At 42.7% G+C, this 22,845-nt stretch overlaps 1 protein-coding gene across 6 annotated transcripts in view; it reads right to left on the bottom strand.

The window, feature by feature from the left end:
• Window positions 1–22,845, bottom strand: part of mid2 (midline 2) — a 111,689-nt gene that overhangs the window by 41,748 nt on the left and 47,096 nt on the right. For 3 of the 6 annotated variants that reach the window (XM_028960282.1, XM_028960281.1, XM_028960279.1), the window contains exon 2: window positions 1,127–1,871. In XM_028960282.1, the coding sequence (XP_028816115.1) occupies window positions 1,127–1,855 (729 nt within the window). In that variant the 5' untranslated portion in view covers window positions 1,856–1,871. Of the gene's footprint in view, window positions 1–1,126; window positions 1,912–22,845 lie in introns of all 6 variants that reach the window. The other 3 variants (XM_028960278.1, XM_028960280.1, XM_028960277.1) reach the window with 1 other exon arrangement.

Here is a 22,845-nt window from a genome sequence, read left to right on the forward strand (position 1 = left end):
AAACAAACACATACAAATTCTTGCACTATACCAGATTCTTGTGAAAAGCTAATGCAGAAAGCTGCTCAAAACCAAATAAGGCAAAAACGAGGTCCAGCCAGTTCCTCTCATTAGAGTCGTTCTCTTTCAACCTGACCTCAGCGATCAGGTCAGCAGTGGACACTCAGACTCAACACAGAAGGGCTTTACAGAAGTGTGGCGTCATCGCTTTGTACAAAAGAGCAGGTGGACAACAGCCTGTTGTGTTGGGAGTGGGTCCAGCTAACGCTCCACCTTTTATTTTAGATACAGCCAAATCTGCCAAAGATGAGCGGCCCAGGATGGATCCGACCATGAATGGCACTGAAGACTTATGCCATGAAATGAAAGATGGTGCAGAAAAACAAGAGAGGAACGATGGGTTGAACATTGCTCTGGGTGGAGGAGCACCAGGGTTGGTGCTAAAAGGATGGGTGAATGTAAAGTCCTCACCCTGCGAGGCCAGAGATGGCATCTGAACATCTCATAATATCTCATCTAGAAAATTGTCTCATAATGGTTGCTTTCATTCGGTCATGAAACCACAGCGCTATGTGCACCCTGTGTTCAGTTCCTTTCATTCCGGGCGACGAAGGAGGGGTCTATAAGCACTAGTGGAAAACACAGGATTTTCTTGCAGTATTGGAATGTTTGAGCTGTCGTGTCTTAGATACAGCAACCACACTGATCGCCTTCCTGAATGAAAAGTTGACTGGTGTTGAAGAAACAACTACGAATGCCTCTGGGATAAAAGATGAACCTGCTTAACACGGCTCAACAGCATAACGAATAAAGTGACCATCCTAAGGACCTGATCATGATAATCAACCATAATCACATAGCTAACCACCAACATTATGATTAAAAAGAGAATCTGTAAAATGTGAATTGTCAATTTAGCAACATAATACTTTTCAGATAAAAATGACTATGTTATGCAGACCAGCTACTAAACTAAAAGAGTGGAAGGCCATCCAACATACCTAACTGAAAATGCCCTTTTACCATTCATTTTTTAAAAAAAAAGAACCTCTCCCTCTTCCGAACGTTATTAAAGAGTCGTGGAAGTGCGCGCGTAACGGACCATTCGGACGAAACAGGGACTGACCTTGAGCTTGTCAAAGCGCTCGCTGAGAGAGGTGACCTGGTGGTCGCGGTGCCGCCCCACCAGCTTGCAGAGTGCGCAGATCAGCTGGTCGTCCACCATGCAGTACATGTTCACCTTCTCGTTCTCGTGCTCCAGGCAGGTGAGGCCGCGCAGGTGGGTGTCCGGCACCGGCTCCACCAGGCGGTGGCTGGTGAAGGGCTTCTTGTTGGGGTGCGTGGCGCGCAGGCAGCGGTCGCAGTAGGACACCTCGCAGGTGACGCACGTCTTCACCGCCTCCCGCGGCGGCTCCTGGTCGCAGAACTGGCATTCCACGAGGGGCCGCTGCTGCTGCTGCTGCTGCTGCTCCAGGGACATGGCGACAGGGGCGGCGGTGCCGGCGGGGCTTCCGCGGGCGCTCAGACTGAGGGGCGTGAGCCGGGCCGGGCGCCGGCTCTCGTTCGGGGAGTTGGGGCCGCTGACCGAGGCCTTCTGGAAGCGGTCGATGATGTTCTGCAGCGTCACATTGCGCTTGAGGCCCTCCAGGCCGCGGTGGCTGAGCGTGATGACGTAGCGGCAGGTGGGGCACTGGAAGGCGGAGATGGACTCGAGGGGCTTGCTGGTAGAGCAGTGGGAGACCAGGATGCGGTGGGCGCAGCTGAAGCACAAGCTGTGGGCGCAGGGCAGGAGTAGCGGGTCCTCAAACAGCTCCAGGCAGATTGGACAAGTCAGCTCCGATTCCAGCGTGTCCATCTTCAGTTGGGCCGATCTAAAGGCGACATCAAATCCCACAGAAGCTGGTCAGACACCTGCACGGCAAACAGCGGACGGCAAGCCCAGGGTTAGTGCCAAGCCCAACAGAACACCCAACAATGATCATTAAATCATTAAATCAATAGTGCCTCGAAAAATTAGTATGATACAGTTAGTGTTATATAACATTAGCCCTTTAAAAAGCTGCTTTTATATTGTCTACGATGAACACAGGAGGCAAATAAGTGACAGCTGGCTGCTGAACACAGACACAATGGAAATTGTTTCTTTACTTTTACAAAATTTCAGGCCTTTCTCATTTCGTGAGGATATCTGCTGGAATATCAGAGTCGTATGCAGCCACACTTTCTGTCATATTCTCAGTGACACTGAGGGAGAACGTGACACTTCATCCCGTCTCAAAGGCCAAAAGAAGGAGGGAGAATGAAAAAAAAATACGAGTGGATGAGACGGGTGAGTGAGTGCAGAATAAATACTGAATGCGTGTGAAGGGAACAAGAGAGAGGAAACGAAGCACATAAAAAAATAGTCCAGGGCCTCAAAGGAAATGCCGTTATGCTTTCCTCAGCAAGAGTCTCAAACGGACTCTTTTCGACTGTGTCTACATGCCAGAGCAGAACCGCTCACTCGAATCCAGTGGGTTTTTATCTTAACATGAAAGGAACCAATCAGCGGCCACCCTAGAGGGAAAGAGGGAAGGAGGGAGAGAGAGAGAGAGAGAGAGAGAGAGAGAGAGAGACAGAAAGAATGCTGGTGTGGAGGCACAGGTGCGGCCCTTATATCAGCCCTTCATTGTCAACAGTCAGATATTTTTTATTGACCTACAATATGGGATGACCCGTACTAATTTGGATGCAATGTGTCCCAAATATTAGATAATGATCACTGATGGTAACACAACTTGGTACGTGGGAATTTTTTGTCAGTGATGTAGTTATATTTTACATCGATGGCATTTATCCGCAGCAACTTACAATCAGGGACAGTCCCCTCTGGAGACACTCAGGGTTAAGTGTCTTGCTGAGGGACACAATGGTAGTGATTGGGGTTTGAACCTGTGATTTTGTGGGCCTTTGGTTCATATGTGAGTGTGTTACCCACTAGCACCCCAGAATCGCTTATTTTTGAATGTATATGCAAAGCTTTGAATATTTTATAAGCTATGCCACAAACGCTGCATTATGCGGTACGGTGACAGTAGCGTGAGTTCCCGCATTGTTTATGTCCCCAAGCAGAGCTCTGGATGCACAGCACACACATACAGATGTCAGAGTGTGTTCGGCGCGCAACTTTAAAAGCATCTGGGCTACAGGCAGCCGTGGGGAAAATCATTTACCGAATGCGAAGCGCACAGATCGGATGGAGATAAAAAAAAAAAAAAAAGGACCCGTGTCCTTCTTTAACTTTCACCTTGCCTGCCGTGGTGATTTATGTACTGCCACTTTTCACGCCTGCCTCCGAACCGCGCTAAACACCCAATTACCTCGCCCATCAAATCCGGAGGTGATAGGGAGAGATAGCGGGTCGCCGAACTGGTCGACTTGGCCCTTTTGAAGCCTGTGGGGATACGGCAGACCCGGCGGTACGGAGCGGCATGATTAGCAGCGCATTAGTGGTCCCAGCTGACTGGGAGGGTGAAATGCCAGCAGCAGTTGCTGTGCGTAACAGGGCGGCTCCGAAGTGATCAGATTAAGGTGAAATTATCCATTTTGTACATTTACAATGTCTGTCATGTATGCACACACACACACACACACACACACACTCACAGTCACATTAATTAAAAAAGTGACTTTGATGTCGGCTTTGCAGAAATCAGATGGAAATTAATGAACGTGACCGCAGCACACAGCGGGCCTTGCGATCGAACACGGCTGGCGTCGGACTTGCCGATATTTTAACGTTTTAAAAACGCTTAGAAGCCACTGCAAACAATTCTCCGACAAAAGGGCAATTACAGATTGACAGCTGAGTCGAAATGAAAAAGTGTTCACGATTAAGACACCGAAGGAACGAGTTTGTTTTGTTGTTGTGCTGCTTTTTTTAAACCATGAGACGTCTCCCATGGGGAAGCCACAGTCACCCCCCTCCCGGCCAAACCCAGACAAAAAAAGCATGCGTCACCACCAAGTGTGCCATTTTTGGAACAATGGCCATTAGGCTTGTCCAAACAATCGTGACAGCTCACTTGTGAAGTGACCAGCAGAAGCCGTCTTCCGTGAATTATTGTGGATTTACAACAATCGCACTATAGCAACTGAGGAGGTGAGGACGCAACACAAGGCAGGTATGACCTCGAGGCTGGGTCAGAATCATAGACGCTACGAAGGACAATTAAACCCATTGATTGCCCATTGTAATCAATAGTAAAAGATCTGTAATGATATTAGAGATAACACAGACGAAACAGAATAACCTTCACAAATCTGGTTTTAACTGTGTTTTATAAGGAATCACCCCTAGATGGTGTAGTGAACTTTAAACCAGTTTATAAGGTAGGCCAGTCACCCTTATGGTTGTTCTAAATTGTGTTAAATTGAAGGTAAACTGACTTAATAAAATACAAGCCACATTCCAACGTTGGCTAATTTAGTATACTGATGCTTCAAAATGTTTAAATATTGAGAAAATATAGAATTGCTCATCCATTAGGATGAGCAAGGTGGTCTAGATGCCACGGGAAGTGTGGGAGAGGTGGGTGAGGTCGAGAAGTGTGAAATTCAAAAGCCTTGTTTGATAGTTTTGTTGTTAATCACATAACCTCACATGTGTTATTTCATAGTCACGTGTCTTTAGTTTTGCTATATAATGTAAAATCATACAAGCCCCATAAGTGAGCAGGTGCACCCAAACTTTTGACTGGTAGCGTATTTAAACCCTTAACTGAACAACTTCACAGTTAACTTAACAAGTTTAAAAGCCAATTACAGTAGGTTCATAAATTGAAAGAATGTTGGACACCTTGTTCTGGAAGGTGTAGTCTGCACACTACCGCAAAAGAATTGAGTAATCAATTAGGATAAGGAATTGTGGAATCGAATCCCACACTGCCGAAGTGCCACTGAGGTGTATCGTCCCCACACACTGCTCCGCTAAGGTGGTGGGTTAAATGCAGAGGACACATTTCGTCGTGTGCACCGTGTGCTGTGATGCAGTTGCACTTTCACTAGTTATTTTATGCTCATATTATTAAAAAAATGAATGTCCCATCCCCATTACAGGGTAGACTGTGTGTCATAAAATCCACTGCGTTTCAGGCTCATAATCACGCTCACTTGGCAAGTGTTCGCAGGCTACTCAACACCTGAAAACACTCGAAACAGCAGCACACCAAAGTGTCATACTGGCCCATTGCAAGTCTGTCATCCCTTAACCATGCTGGTCAATATCGGGTCCTCTTGACACTTTAATAAGCTTGTAACAGTTAGAAGGTGAGAGACTCAAAACACTTGTGTGTGTTTCCGCTGGCAATCCACAGGGGAAGCAGTCAATACACTAACACAGGAGTGTTGAGTGAGAGTTTGGCAGGAACTGAATGGATCAATTATTGCTTCATGGCCGCCAGGTCGGGCTGGCGGGATGGGGAGGGAGGTCGATGGAGTGTGGCGTCGCTGCGGAAACAGGATGAAGGTGCTAGAAGTGGCTGGATGGGAGGGTACGGGCCCTAATTCTGTAATTGACTCATTTGTCTGCTGTCAGGCTGCAGCTGGACGCCTGACACACAGACTACTGCTGCTGCACAAGAGGGGAGGGGCTCTGGACTTGTCACCAGCAAATCAGGGCAGTGGACTGGATACTGATGAGAACCATGCTCCCGAGTGGATAATAAAAAGGAGGAAAGGATTTCAAGACTGGATAATGAGAAGGCCCTGGACTGGATAATAAAAAAGATGAATGTAGCTCTTGATTAGATAATAGTGATGAGTTCCGATGATGAGATCCACCTCTGAAACCATTTGGGTCAGTATTGGGATAGTACCGTTAGTATCATCTGCAATAAAATACATTATGCAGTTTTATGCAGTGTCAATACTGCAGTCAAACACACAGCAAGTGTGACTATTATACATCAATACTCCAACTAGTGAAGGGTTAAATATCATTGTTGTTAAATATGTCCTTATTTTTGGTCTGAACTTTTCAAAGGAAGGTTTTTGCAAGATGGTAATGCACATGTTCTCACAGACAAAATCATGAAATAAAGTAAAAATAAATAAATAAATCACCTGTCAGCAGACTCAAACAGAAGGCGGTGTTAAAGCGACTACTGAACACAACCCTCACGGTTTCACCACATAATTATAACTATTCCTTCATTATTTCACTTAATAAACTGAAAAGTAGGATCATCTGTATAACGTGATACTTCTACACTGCCAACAACAAGCAACGGCCATGGTCAAATCACACCTGGCAGGCCTACAGCACATTTTCTCCTTCCTCACGGTGTCTCTATAATAAACTGCTATAATCAACCTCTCCACCATCTTGGCTTGAGTGAACGCTTCAATCCCAAGTTCCTATTGGTTGCGTGTTAATGTGTCACAATGTTCCCAGCTGTTCAACAATATTCAACTTTGACCACGACATCTTCAGATGCAAAGTGAAAACTGCAGCACCCACCATGTATTGCTTAACATACCAAAGTATGTGGACGTTTCAACATCAATGTGCTTATTTTCATATTTTATAGGAAGCATGAATGAACCTTCATCAGTACTCAGTGTCCTATAAAGAAGCATCACTAGATGGAGCTGATGGAGCTCAGTCGCAAGAAAACCTTCATATTGCCTCCTTGTGGTCTCCAAAAGCTACTACAAGACAATGTTGAACCCCAAAACATTTCTGTATAAAGCTCATGCAACAGTCCTTTACCGGTTCATACGTTTAAATGATTTATGCAAAGATTGCACAAAGGCTTATACATAAAGGCAATAATTCATGATTATTGTTACTGTTTTGTCAGCATTAATTAACTGAACCAGATGGAAGTTGAGCATGACAGGTGCTAAATGTTCACAGCCACTGCCATCCCCAAACACAGCTCAGATTCCCAGATGCCAGAAGTATGCACCCTCACCGACAGAAGAAGCTTACTGACAGACAGCTAATTACTGCACGTCTGCTTAGACGCACGCCCAGTGTAAAGCCAAAACATGGAAAAACGGGGCCCAGAACGTTCACAGACGCCTGATTTTCCAGCAGGGTGAAGATGAAATTGGTGCTGTTGGCATAAAACACTGACACTCACCCACCACTTCAATTCCACATGAACACAGCGGAGGTCTGCTCGCCCCCGGAGGGTGGGGTCCAGCATCCAGGCCAGTGGAGTGGAAAGGTGAGCAGGTGTACCTGTCGCAGTGATGGAGCCATGCTGTGTTACCATGAGCTAATGTTAACACACCTCAATGACCTACAGCACTCCAGCGAACTACATTTTAAGATATTTCTGTGACTACATTCATCAGTGCTTTCATCAAACAAAACCCTATTTCTCCCAAATGATACTTCTGACCTGAAGCCTTAACCAGACCCTAACCCAAAAATGTGGAAAATTTTGGATACAAAAAGTTATGATTCCATTTATTTGTGATGTAAAAATGTGCCAAAGTTAAAAAATGAGACCACAATAAATCATTTCAAAACTTTGGTTTTAATAGTGATGTGAAATATTTCTTTCTTTGTTGTTTTTATTTTTGTTCATTTGAAATAGTAAAAAGCGGATGCAAAACACTAACCATCCCTAACGCTTTTGTCGCCATACACAGGTGCTTATTGTAGTGACATGTCCCAAAGCAATAAAACAAAAATTAGAACTGTAATGGTGAACAGCACACGGTGACACAACGAAATGTGTCCTCTGCTTTTAACCCATCACCCTTGGTGAGCAGTGGGTAGCCATGACAGGCGCCCGGGGAGCAGTGTGTGGCACCTTGGCAGTGGCACCATGGCAGTTCGGGACTCAAACTGGCAACCTTCTGTTCCCTCTCAACAAGAAAAAACAAGCCCTGGTGCTCACACCTCCTGAACCATTGACAGGCTACATAAACCTCCGAATTCAACACTAAATTAACTATATTAGGCCGGCAGGTTAATATAGTGTTGAGTCCGCAGGTTTATGTAGCCTGTCAGTGATTCAGGAGGTGTGAGCACCAGGGCTTGGTTTTTTTCTTGTTGAGGGGAAGAGAGGAACTTCAACTGGGCTTAAGACCAGCACAAGCGGCCATCACCTCTGCAGAGCTGCTGGCAGGCTGACGGGCGTATTACAGGGGGGGAGAGAGAGAGAGAGAGAGAGAGATTTCGCAGCAAACAGGTCAGGAAACTGAAGTGGCAGAACAGTAATCCTGCAAGAACTCTAAACACACACACACAGTCAAACTTAATCACCGAACAGGGACTGTAGAAATGGAAGAATATCTGCTGGAATGAGGTCAAAATTAATGATATTCCACTGACGACCAAAGTCAAAACTGTACTTACTAAACAAAACATGATCCTCTTTTCTTCTGTGTACTTCCTGCATGCCATGTTTAAAGTAACCTGTTCTTTAAATGTCAAATTTGTCAAATTTCAACCATTCACAGCAGCAAAATAGCCTTGCGATTTAGGAAAAAATGTGGAAATGAGGTTGTCAGTCACACACAAACCTGCACCTCTCTTTCGTTTTCCATTTCACAAAGATAGCAGCCCTACAAGTAACAAAAGCAACATTTCAGAGTGATGGTCTAAGGTTTATTTCATGGTCAGAAGGGCCCAGAGATCAGAGATAAGATATTATCTTAATGATAATATAAAAGTAAAAAACGCTCTTGTTTAAGAATCTGATTGAAACTGAAAAGTCAGTCGGCCCCTCCCCGCTTACGGTTCCTTCCACCGTTTTCCATCCTACTCATTTGACTCTGCTCACTAGTGGATGTATTATGTAAATTTGCCAGTGCAACACAAACCAACCCATTTAGGGCACTGGCGGTAAGTGCAATGCTACTTTGTAAGTGTGCGTAAACTCTCAGACTGCTCAGGATTTACAAGAAAAAACACTTTGTAGTTGCCTGTACTTTGACGAAGAGAAACAAGCTTTTTGTTGATGTGTCTGTCACCCAGCTCAAATATAATGTCCTTAAAGTGCAATGCTCCACTTATGCACTGCATATAAATCTGTATTTGTAATCAGCCAATGTGTATTTCAATTCGATTAAACTACCTTACTACAAAAACATGTCTGTCCCGAGACAGACAGGTAGGTTTTTATTAATATTGACATGTATTCTGTATTGTTTGTGTTACTGAAAGAAGGAAAGGAGTGGGGACGGTATTGGTGCCAGCAATGACATTCTATTAGAGTTTAGATTAAACGGGTCAAGCTTCTTCCACAAGGCATGTTTTCCCACAAGGCAACCGAGCTGCTTCCAAATCAAACACATGACACTGGGCCACGTCCGTTGCTTCTGTCAGTATGGAACAGCTGAGAACCGAGGCTGGAGCCTCAGGCTGGTCTTGACTGCCCCTGTTCGGCAGCCTACATGGCCGTGGCACTGAGATCCGGGTATCCGTGCATCGGGAAGTTACAACACGATTGCAGGCCACCGACGCAACATAAGCAGTCACCTTCGTGTTGTAATACCCACAGCGGTTCTGTGATGAGAAAGCAGACATGTGACTTTATGTACTGCACTCTCGGAATTATGTTTAGGTGACATTAACAGAGGCTTGTATATTCGGTTGGTGGAAATCGTGCAAATGTGTCAAAGAGAATCAGATTCCGCAGCAGGCATTGGAAAACAAATTAATATGGCAGCACAGAGCTGTAACACAGCCCAAGCCCAACAGAATCTGACCTGACCTGACCCAACAAATATGGTTTATAAAAAAGTGGGGAAGGAAATGTGCAGCGAAATGAAAATAAAATTAACATTTCATTCAAAATAAAACACTTTTCACCTAAACTAAGCAGCGAATCATATGCAAAAGATAAGTAGTATAGAGCAGAGGTTTGCGTTTGCTGACTGCTCATAGGGAAAGTATCGTTATTGCGGGTCACCAAGTCATTTCCATGAACAGTCTAGAGCCTTGATTTCCTCGGGTCTGTTTCAATTCCCAAAACACAGATGCAGCCCAGGGCATCAGCCTCGACTTTTCCTTCGTCAATTTCATTATGCACATTCACCCGACGCAGCCGAGCCGGCAGCATGCGTGTAGTGAACACACAAAACTTAATACCTTCAAAGGTCTCGTCATTTCTCTAATGCTCTTAGCTGCCAGAGTGTCTTATCAGGCCTCGGCACAACAAGCCTCCGCCGAGCGCTCCCCTCGCCCCTCAACGTCTCCATTATTGATGTGCATTTTCTCCAGTGAGAACAAAACCGGGATAGGAATTCAGCGTAGGAACTCATGAGATATTTAGAACAGCTTACAGGAAGGTGGCTGTCCAGGAAGAGAGGAAAGCTGCTAAGCGCCGCTTCGCTGGCTGAGTGTCTCTGATGCAGACTACTGACCCACACGCAATTCCTGGCAGAGGCTCTGACTGAGGACGTCATCCACAAATGTATGGAATTTGTCCAGTCAAAACCCGGAACAATTATATTAATTGAAAGTGACAGAAATAAAAAAATTAAAAAAAAAAAAAAAAAATATATATATATATATATATATATATATATATACACACACACACACACACACACACACACACACACACACACACACACACACACACACACACACACACACACACACAGTACTGAGCAAAAGCTTTAGGCAGTATTGAAACAATTGTTTTTTTTCTCAGGAAGTGCAAAACACACAAATAATAATTCTAAAAAGCGTTGCTATCTAGAGATGTGCTACAAGAACTAGGCGTTGGCCTCTCCCAACTCTGTAAACTAATGAAGAATTTTCAACAAGTCTACAGATGGAAAACAACATTGTATTGCTGCTCAGAGAACAACAGGAGAACAGATTCTCTTTCTCTATACACATAATTGTTTAATTGTTTAAAGAACTTAAGAAAATTTTGCAATAAACAGTGTAGGTAATATTTGACACAGGATTTTGCTTGCAGCTTAGATAAACCGTTTTTATACTCTGTATGTATGTATAAGTATATGTTACATATAAAAACTATACAGAGAGTTTTGGATTTGTCCATGTATTTATTTATTTTATTTAGTCAGGCTTGATAATTTATCAATGTGTGTGTGTGTGTGTGTGTGTGTGTGTGTGTGTATATATTATGTATTTATTTATTTTGTGCCAGAGGCACAGGAGTCAGTGACAGGTGGAACACTCCTGTGAGAATTTGCCTTTTGATATTAAAAGGTGTTCTCATTTCTCGGAACATTGGCCATAGGGCCAGAACTGAATGGTTTCTTTCTTATGTATAACACTTTTCGTAAAAGCAAAGAGGCAACCTTCAGTGTTCCCGGGGTCTTCTTATATATTTTAGTGCAATTCCCTGATCACAGTTAACCTGCTCACTAATGCTCACTACAATGGAGATGTTAGTGCAGAAAAAACTCAAACATTGTATTTCCATTCATGAATAAACGAACAAACAAATAGCTCTTATGGAAACTAATAAGAAACCTTTTGCAGGAATGCCTATAAAAATGCAAATTTTTCACTGGGTTTGACAGAAAAGGCAAATGCATTATGTACAGCCTGACAGGCTGGTACGGTAAATCTTCTCCTCAGGAGCTGCATTTATAACAATCAGGGGAACAGAATATATTAAATCCTTGCACTCCACGCCTTTTCTTCATGCACCAGGGGTGTGCAAAAAATTCAAAACCAATTCATACATTACCTAAATTGATCCATATTTTTCAGGTTGGTAATGGCTACAGAAGACTGGCATGATTCTATATACAATATTAGGGGTGTTAGAACATATTGATACAGCAATATAGATTAATATTTTATTTGGTGATATTGTATCAATGCAGGGACATCAAATATCCATATTTTTGTATACTAATTTGGTCCATCCAGGGGTGCTGTCAAGCCTTTGCGAATCAGTGTGCGACTACAACCTCCACTCCTGTAGATGGCGCTGTACAGAAGGGTACTCTGAATTACTGCCTGGCATTTCAGGCAGAGTGAAATTGCAAAACATGACAGACCTATCACAGCATCTTGTATTTCATCACTGTTTTCACATTTTCAGTTAACTGTAGAATATCGCACTATGTACAGTATCACAATATATAGTGATATAATCGTATACATGTCATATCATGAGATCCATGCCAATACACACCCATATGCAAAATGTTATTTCGATTCATGCAAAGGGAGGCTTGACCTAATAATAAATGAATCATGTACAGAATCCATGCTGAAATATTCAACACCACCCAATCTGGCAACACTGAGTCTGGAGACAACATGGTCATCATAAAAATAATGAGAACTAAGTTTGATTCTTGCAAATTTGGTCCAAAATCAAACCACAAACCACATGTGGTGTTCAGACATTGAGTCCCCACCCATTCTAAGCAGCTGTTTTAATATGTATTGTGCACTGTGAGTATGATTCTAAAATATACATTTTTTGACCCTCGCTATTAGTAAAACCTTGCTGGTGGAAAGCAAAACGAGTTAAGAAATGTGCCATGCATCATTTATGACTAAGAATTCATATGCCCCAACCTATGGATTGAGTGGCAAACCACTGAGCAAGAACACGGTTAAACAACATGCTTCCAGTCAGCAAGCCCATTCACGCCGCAGCGGTGAAGGCCTCTGGACATCTAACCTCCCTTAGTGAGTGTTCACACCGCCGCCCAAGCAGCCACTCCCGACACCTGCGTCTTATAAATAAACCACAAGCGACACGGGGGCCGCCCAGCCACCCCGAGAAAACGGGGCCGAAAGGAGAAAAGTGCGAGCCAAATGCGGCAGTGAGACCTTTCCAGTGACCCACGGGACGTGCGTCCTGTCCCGTCCTTCTGCCTCAGTGTCTGGAGGAGCCTATTAATATACAGCTGCAATATTTGGTATTTCCTCTGCAGGAATCTGGGGAAGGGCCGGGGTCAGGGGGCTCTATTGTTTTTTTTTTTTTTTTGGAGGCCTTTGATTTCTTTCTTTCTTGCAATTTATGCATCCTCAAGGACCCTTTGCCGAATGGTTTGTTTGCAAGTCTGAGTTCAGCCTCTAGGGCTGGTTGACATACCCTAAAATAAAAGAAAAATGTATCCCTTTGATTCAAGGATTTGGTCAAATGCCACGAACACCGATGGATTTACGTCATCAAAATAAAAAAAGTGGATAGTGGATGTGTAAAACCGTGTTGTTTGATGTCCACATTTAATACGAGGACAGAAACTGTTTGTAAAAAGTCCAAAACACAGAAAACTAGAAAGATTTCCTCCACTAGCCGAGACTATCACCACTTTTAAGAAGCAGGTGAAAACCCTCTTGTTCAAAAAGTATTACAGACAAATCTAACACTTACACACGCACATGCATACACATTGCACAAAACAATACAAAAATGTATATATACATTATAATTTTTTCTTCGTCTAGCACTTAACAATCTCTGAGCATGCTCTTTGCTGACAAGTTGAGCCTTATCAGGGCTCTTAGTTTGTAAACTCAATATTCTATAGAAATCGAACGAGAATTGCTGGTGTCTTCCTCTTGTAAGTCGCTTTGGATAAAAGCCTCTGCTAAATAAAGTAAAGTAAAGTAAAGTATGTATGTAAATCCATTAGCATCTACTGCCCAATACGTTCCAAAAAGAGACAGAGTCTAAAGTGTAGGAAGCATCTGGATCTCCGTCGATTTCATGACCAACCCTGAAAATGAAATCATGTTGCGCTGAGGTTTATTCCTGGGAGCCAACAGCTCCAAAACAATAGAGGATTCAGGGAATGACATAAACACATTCCTGTCATGTAAGCACACAGCACAGGCCAACTGAGGCATTTCTCAATACTGCCAGGTCGTTATTCAACAGAAACACACCCAAAAACCAACGCAAGGGCCGATCTGAACAAATTCACATGCCCCAAACATCCACGACTGAGACCTTGACACTCAGAAAGCACTGCGGCTAGCAGATTCCTGCCTGATCTAAATGATGGCACCGTGAGGTGGGCTGCAGAGGCTGAGCTGGTCAGTCTTACATTCACCCAACCAGCACAAAACCAACAGAGTGGGGATGAACTGAGTTCCAGGGTGGAAGAGAGACTTGTGGCCAAGGGCCATCTCGATGATGGAGAGTGTGTTGGGATCACACTACACAATGTCAGGACAATTTTTACACAATTTAGATGATGCCTGAATTTTTTTTTGTGCTGCCGTATCTATAGAGCATGTCTACACCTTGTCTACAATGTGCTGCACAATTTCCATTAATTGTATTTTTTTGATATGCAGGGACACTTCCAGTCAAAGGTTTGGACGCACCTGCTCTATGGCAGTTACGGATACTAAGATGGAATAATTTTGAAGAATCAAATGCAATAAACATATTTGGTATTTTTTTACCTTTGTGATTCCTTTGTTCACTATTGTAATCATCAAAAGCTGTTTCATGAGATGCTCATTAACATGAGTGAATGATAAAAAAAAAGCTTTCCGCATAAACAGGGCTCCACAGTGTGACCAATTTGGTAGCACATGTGACAAAAAAATCGATGTGATTCACAGATTACGTCCATGACGTATTCTAAACCAATCAGAGATCATGAAGGGCGGGACCTGCCTCTGATTGGCCATGGTCCTGATATTCCTGTACTGAAAAATTCCAGCTTTTTAAAAGCCTAAACCCGACATTATTGTGGCAGTGGATGCCATGACTGTACCAACATGCTTCAATACAAGTCATTTTTCATGGTCAAAGTGTTTCTTTTACACTTCAAACTTTTGTAATTCGGCTGAAGTTAGCGTCCGTTTCACCGCCTCAGCTTCCATTTTAGCACTGATGAAAACGCATCACCTGACTGGGCATTTACCGTGCAAGGCCGAGTAAGATGATGAAAAAGCACTATATAAAATACATCACATGCAGCGATAAATGTACTGTCCCGGCGCCCCCTCCCCCCACTTCCTTTCATCAACAGGCAGCACCAAACAGATCATCAGGCCGAGATGATAAATCACGATCAAGCCCTTAATACACTAGCACTTGTAATTTAGATTTAGATTTTCTTTTTTACTTCATTTATCTAATTTCAGCTCAGTGAAGAACTTTAAGAGCCAACACAGTTTCAGTAAGTTACCTTGTAGAATTGTGCTTCAAATAAAAACTTTATGTTAACCAGATTGATATTTCGTCATTTACAAGTCAATATTACCTATATGCACAGCTATTAAAAAAAGATGAAACTATTAATGCGCTATTAAACTGTAATCAGCTATTGTCTTTGCGGTTGATGACTAGCATCTGAAGAACCGAAGATCCGGTTCACAGTTACTGGTTACCAATGCTTTACTGTCTGGGAGGAGAAGCCATTACAATGACACCTCTGTGTGATTCCAACAGGAAGGTTATTTCCCTCCCCACCACGTTCGGCCTGGACATGCAAATGCAGGCGTGGTTGATTAATCATGGCGGGCTGACTGGGGGCCACGCACCCACCCACCCACCCACCTGCCCCTACTTGTTCATGTGGTGCCTCTCTGAGCGAGGCAATATGGCCTGTACCCTGTAGCAATTAACACAGAAACACTGCTATGCCCGCATGTTGGTTTTTAGCCAAATGAGACAGGAGAGCCTAACAACTTGGAAGAAGCGATCTGACGCATTTAGGAAAGTTAGGTCAAAGGTATCGTTCTAGTGACCCCAGAAAAGGAACATAATCGACTTTCTAATGTACAGACATAGCAACACTGCATATTTTTTCTCAATAATGCATCATGGTGTTTTCTTTTTATTTGTCCATATTATTCCATGGCCCAAAAAATGTCTCCTTCATAAGGATGTTTTATGTTTACTCTAAAAATTTTTTAAATTAATAGTAAAATACATAATTGCAATTAATTGTGTGCCATCATGATAATAATCTGGGAATTATCCAGAACTGAAATGCCACCCATCCAGGACCTCGACAGACAGCTCTGTAAAAGGAAGACCCCCCCCCGTCCCCAACATCACTGACTTTTCACACTGCTGCCATCAAGCAGACAGCAGTGCAGCCTCCACACCAGCAGATCCAGAGACATTTTCTTGCTGCAAGCCATCAAACCGCACACACCGACGTACACAATAACTGGACTCTGGCGACTCCTCTCTCAATTCGCTACTTCAGTGGTTCCCAATATTCCCAAAACAAGCCAGGACACCCCAAACCCAATTCCTTCCCGCATACACACAGTAAAAGAATAAAATGATGAATTCCAAACTTTTATTTGCAACAGCAGTGTGTCTTATTGTCCTCGTTTAATTTTGCAGGCTCTATGGAGTCTATATGAGAGCTGTAATCGGCCCTAAAAAGTTGCTGTGTGGTACATTTAAATAAATGTGTGTGTTTTTACTGTGCCATTTCCATACAGCCATGACCCAGTGAGCTCTTGCAGTGTACAGCTTTTCAACAGACTTTCAGACATTCTTTACGCACTACGAGTGCTAGACTAAGGACGGACAGGTAATATGCAAATAAAAAATATGATCATCATCTGTTTGCCTCTATTTCACCTCGTCAGCATCCATTTTCGCATCTCTCATGATAATCATCCTCACGACGGCAGCCGAAAATTGCAAATCAAATAAAAATTTCATTAAAACAAAATACGCAAAACACTTTTAACAATCAGTAATTTACAAGCAGCACATTATACAAAAAGGATAGGTACTATAGGCCGGAAGTTCGTGTTTGCTGACCAAGCAGTGCTGACCCGGGCCAAAATCTACAGCTCTAGACTACAGAAAATACATTATTAAGAGTTTGTATTATCCTTTTTTGTTATTTAGTGTTTATACATTTAATGTTTACAAATGCAATTTTGGTAAATTGTAAAAAAGGGGGAGAGCATGTTCTACTCCAACAATGTCACTTGTAAATGTCACTTAATTGTATCAATATTCATGTACTGATATGTATGTGAATACAACATTGTACTCTTTATGCACTACACAGCCACAGATTTTGTTTCTTACTATTTTCCTCTCCTAATGTAAATTAGTATTTATTGTAATATGATTTCCGGTGTAACATTGAGGTGAAATTCTTGGTTCCAAGAATTCCATTATGAGTAATACAGTTTAATACAGTTGCATTGTCATCTCAATATGCCAATAAAGCGTCCAGACATGTCATGCATTAATGGCGTTCTTATCTGCATGCTTTCAGGTCTCTCGGTAGCTCAGCTCCTCGAGTTTTACAGTAAACATTCGCAGGGATCCGGGGAGCTTAGGTCAACACTGGACATGTTTCAGACGTTGCGCTGCTTATCTAAGCTTTTTATCATGAATGCTTAGTTAGGAAAAAGCGTGGAAGTGAATGCATTGACTCTGCGTTTATTGACTCTGCCTTTGGTGCAGCTTTATTGAAGCTAGAGGATTTTTTCCCCACTAATGTTTAAACGTGGGAATTTGTTCAAAAGTGGAGTGACTATATTTCATTTTGAATTGACACACTGTGTGTGTTGAAATTGTACCATGCAAAATGCAAAATCATGCAGTGGCTCAAAGAGACCTATTATGCTACACCTCCATCAGTGTACACATGTTAAATTCATATGGATTTATCTCCCTGTACTGTGTGCGTGTGTGACTGATGTGCATGTTTAACACACATCCATGTGTGTCTGTGAACATTTACATGTATTCCCATCTTATTAAGTACACAAATATTTTAGTTATAAATGCTTATGTACAGTTTTAAATGTCTTTCTAAGTTTATTGCATATTGTTAAGTATAAATGAATTAAAATTCTAATTAAAAGTGGGTCTCACTAAGACATGGGTTATCTAACTATGTGCCAAGCATCTGGTTTTATACTTTGTGGCCTCACCATAAGCCTAATTCAGAATGTTGCATGATATTTTAATCACACAGTATACCTAGGACTGTTTTGAATGTACTGTGTCGCTCACTGACCTTTACTCTGCATGGTGCACTTAGCCAGCAGAGAAAGCTTTGGCATAAAATTATGGAGATAAAGGTCATAGGTTAAAGTAGAATGGAGATCCCTTGCGTAAAATCTCACTGTGACAATGACCCATTCTCTCTATGCAATCTCCATGACATTTAAATACTTGGTTATCCACGCATCACTCTATGCACAGTAGCTGGCCTTCATGCCAGATTGTAAAAAAAGAAAGTCTTTTAAGAACTTTAGAGTCCAATCTTGAACAACATAAAACAACTTTAAATTACATTGCCTGCATAATAAAAAAACAAAATGGAAATCCCACCCCATCACGACTATATTCAGCATGAGGAAATCTTGTGTTTTATTGGCTGACATGGACTTGCCCTGCCTAACCCTGAATCTATATCCTTGCTATTACTTTGACTGCATCCTTTGACTGCAGTTTTGTTATGAATTTTATGAATATTATGTTGTTTTCCATTGTCGTGGTTAATGACTGATGGATCATTCATGCAATTATTTATACAACCATTACATCAACCCTTTATATTTGTTTAACATTAATGTGGTAAATTGCCTTATCCCAGTCTTGTGCATGTTTCCAATCTTGTGTCCTAAGTGTCCTGAGACAGCTCTCTGGTCTTGGACATGGTGGAGGTCGGAGTCTGACTGACTGTGTGGACAGGTGTCTTTTATACAGATAACCAGGCGCCATTAATAAAAAATTGAGTGAAGGATAGAAGAGCTGTGCCTATGTGTACCTATGATAAAAATGACAAGACCTCTCATCTTTTTAAGTGGGATAACTTGCACAGCCAGTGGCGGCCAAATTTTTTCCTCGCTGTACGTGCATATTCATAATAAAATTGTACCTTTTTTTATTTTTTTACCCCCATGCCTGTCCATTACCACATCTTTTATGTTTTTCCTTTCCTGTCCCAGTCACATGAGTAATAACGAATTTGACTATGGGTATTTGGCAGACACTTTTATCCAAAGCTACTTACAATCAGGACAACAGGGGATTCCCAAAAAAATGTCAGCCTCTAATCGTGTTTGGGCTTGTGTGATTTTATCAGATTAACCTTCATACCAGTGTAATAATGCACATGGTGAAGAGATCTGAGCGGGTACATTGTTGAGTTGTGAAGCACATGTGGTGTACAGTGTGGAACAGGACAGTGACCCGAGATCACGTAGCCCGACAGGGTCACGCTGCAGAAGCTGTCGACGCCCAAACCTCCAGCTCCAGCTCATCGGCTCCATCCGGGAAACATGGCGAAGCCCTCTGGAGCCCCTGGAGTGTTTCCGGATTAAAAAGTTTAATAGAAATGAATAAATTGAACCCACAGGGCATGCGGTCCTGAATGTTTACTTAGTTTTTTTTTGTATTCTCAGTATCCAGGAGCACGGCGGGTTACCAGCCTGACAGTTTTGCACAGTCAGGCCATCCTTGGGCCATTTCCTTCGTGGCTGCGTGCTGAGCTAAAACAAGCTGCATGCAGCTGCATTTTATGGTCTACCGGATGGATTCCACCCCTACGGTCAGCGCCGCAGCTCCTGGGAGTGAGTGTGTACACACGGTGAAGCAGTGTGTGTGTGTGTGTGTGTGTGGTTGGGTGGGTGTAGGCGCCACATTCACCCTCTGGCCTTGGAAACGCTTAAATATAAATCGACCGGCACAAAATCCCATTTGGAGCTTTGTTATTTTTGTTAACTGAGCCAGACAGCGATGCAGACGGAGGCTGAGAGGAAGACTAGAGTCTTCAGCATCGCACTTGCGTCTGTTTCGCCACATTAGGAAGACGTTACGTGAAGAGTGTAGACACGTTTGAGTCATTGCCTCGCTGGCACTTGACGCGTGTGACGCTGCTGCGGATTAGGCGCCACCGCGGACTGGTGAGCACATCTCATGCTAATACAGAAACGTTAGACTGATCCTAGATCAGGGGTCCCACTTGGATATTCCCATGACCCAGACATGCACTCTCTCGAATTACTGAAATTAATGAACTTGTGCGAGAAGCTCATTCATTATGCACACAAAGTAACACGCTGCTCCTGTAAAATATGAATACAGTGCAATTAGGCAGAGGTCTTAATTAATTACAGCCAATCACATTGACTTTTATATATTAGTAAAAGGTATAATGAGAAAAAAAACCTATACTATCACCACATTCACCAGGCTGTGGAAGCACCAGCACTTTAAAAGAAAACGCATCAATGGTCTCTGTGTCCTCTCCTCAATTGAGTGGGACAGTCTCACACAAACCAGTATAGCAATACTGCATGGATATGATCCATTATATCTTACATTTTGGGGTTGGTATAAAAAAATGCTATGCAATGTATGAAATATTGTATTGTCTAGGCAAGCATTACACCACTGCATATTTCCCCCCGGAAAGTGAAAGTGATTGTCATTGTGAAACACTGCAGCACAGGACACGGTGCACACAACAAAATGTGTCCGGCGCCCGGGGAGCAGTGTGTGGGGACGGTGCTTTGCTCAGTGGCACCTCAGTGGCACCTTGGCAGATCGGGATTCCAACCGGCAACCTTCTGATTACGGGGCCGCTTCCTTAACCGCTAGGTCAACACTGCCCCTTTCTTTTTTTTTTTTTTTTATAGTTTATGCTTATGTTAAAGGGCCACGCTTTAACATACAATGTACACAAATCAAATATGACTGTTCAATATGTGTCATCTGCAATATATTAAACGCTGTTTTAAAAAGATGTCTGAACAATCAAGCCTATGATCAAGAATCAAGCCTATCCATAATTCATTCGAAAATACGCACAGAGTGTTCTTGCATTTACTGACTCACGCAACAGTATAGACTAAAATAAGCATGCAATATGACTTAAGATAGCCTAGCCACTTGAAAATGAGTCAGGAAAAAGTGCCAGAGGATAAAATAGCATCTACGTCATCAACTTTAATTGCTCAGAAGTCGCTTTAAGCGAGCGAAGAAGTGCAATTTAACTTGCAAATAAAACATAATAAAACGTCAGATGTTGTGTTATGCGAATTACTAATTTAAAGTAGCTTAATGTCTTTGCAATAAAATTCATTGTGCTAGCAGGATTCAAACCCACCAAAAGTATATTGTAACATGCAGAGAACTGGGCTTTTCACGCTGCACGACAGCCTACTGTTCATATTCCATAGGGACACAGATTGGTATTTTTTCCTCTAAAATCATTACAAAATAAGTCATATATACATTAAACATATACTGTATAATGTATTATACATATACTAGAGCAACATTCTGTTTCTCGTCCCATACATGCAAAAAGGACAATATTTTTTTATCATGGTTTGCAGTGTGTTCCTTTCAATTTAACCAGCAAACAGCAGGAGATAAATACAGTTTTCATTAAATTCAGCACTGCACCACCTTTAGTTTAACAGTAATAAGGTTTGAGTTTGAGGTATTACCATATTAGCTAATAGCGTCCAGGCCGAGAGGGGCTATTACCGTATTCTACATTTGAATTGCAGAATACGGTCATACATATTGATTTTGAAAACATTATGATCAAAAACCAGCATGAAATACTCAACACAAACAGCATCTTTTCAACAGCATCAGGGGTCAAAATGACTCTCTGATCACAGCAGAGAACATCAAAGCACCTCCTGCTACAGCAGCTCCCACTCGGCTTTATAATAGCTGGTGAGCAGCGGCTGCAAAACCAGACGTGGTGCAGCAGTGCGGCCTAAATGGCCAGCACCAACGACAATTCCTCTAATAAATGACATTAGGCAGTGGAGGGACAGTTATCTCTGTCTGACAGCAACGTCAGAGCCACGAGTCCTCATTCCAGACAAATGACTACAGCATTCTTATGTTCATTCTCATGGAGGAGCTTCTCCTCGCCATTCTTCGAACAGGTGATGACATCATGCAAACTCTAGCGCCGTGCACCTATTGCTTACGCTTGGAAAAGGGAGGGGACGTTTTGTCATTCTGACACAGATATGGAGGAGCAGCCACCATTGTGCCATTGTGCTCCTCTCTGCCCACAAAGGGCTCAAACTGGGTGGAGCCTAGAACACAAAACCACTCAGTCCATACAGTACCAGTACTTCCCAGCAGACCATCAAATCAATCAAAAAAAAATAAAAAAATCCTCCGCCTCCCTGAGCCAGCATCATCCAGACCCCAGATCAAAGTGGCCTGTCGTGTAGCATCTGCGATCTTGGTAAATAAACACGTCCATGTTACTTTCATAATGTTCATAATGTTCATAATCAGAACAGACAGATTTACCTCGGGAAAAATTGCGCTTCAGCTCTGGTTAGAGGCGCTTTGCTTTTCGCAAATTGTACGACCCCCCCGCCATTAAGGTCAAACGCCACCGCCGGTAGTCCATCCTGTGATTTATTACGGCTCACGCACACCACCGTTACTAATCAACGATCATCTTTCATCGTAACCGTCATTATATTGATGGTTTTAACCAATCATAAATCTTCAAGAAAGATAAGAAAATGATAATCTGCCTGCTTGTAAAGGCCACGGTCCCTCTGACAGCATCTTGAAACAAGGTCACAAAATAAAGGGGGGAAAGGAAGAGGAGAGACCTTTTTGCTCAGGGTTGCCAGATTAGGTGTTTTTTTATGTGATACAAATTTTATAGTCGAATTGTTAAGTAAATGTGTGCTTCGTATTTTCATGCTTTTTTGGACTATTGTGTTCTTTTTTGTTGTTGTTGTTTGTCTTCAGAATTGACTGAAATAAAGAAATGCGATCCCTCCCCATGCGCTATGCCCATTGGAGCGCCTAGAAAACAGGGACCTGTATACATCCCGCTGCGGTCTCTCTAAATCAGTTCAACTCGATTTAAAACCGGATCGGCACGGCATGAAACGTAATACCGTGTGGAGGTGGGGGTGGAATAAGAGAGCCAGAG

This window comes from Denticeps clupeoides, chromosome 18 (assembly GCF_900700375.1).
Source record: "Denticeps clupeoides chromosome 18, fDenClu1.1, whole genome shotgun sequence".
Taxonomy (NCBI): domain Eukaryota; kingdom Metazoa; phylum Chordata; class Actinopteri; order Clupeiformes; family Denticipitidae; genus Denticeps; species Denticeps clupeoides.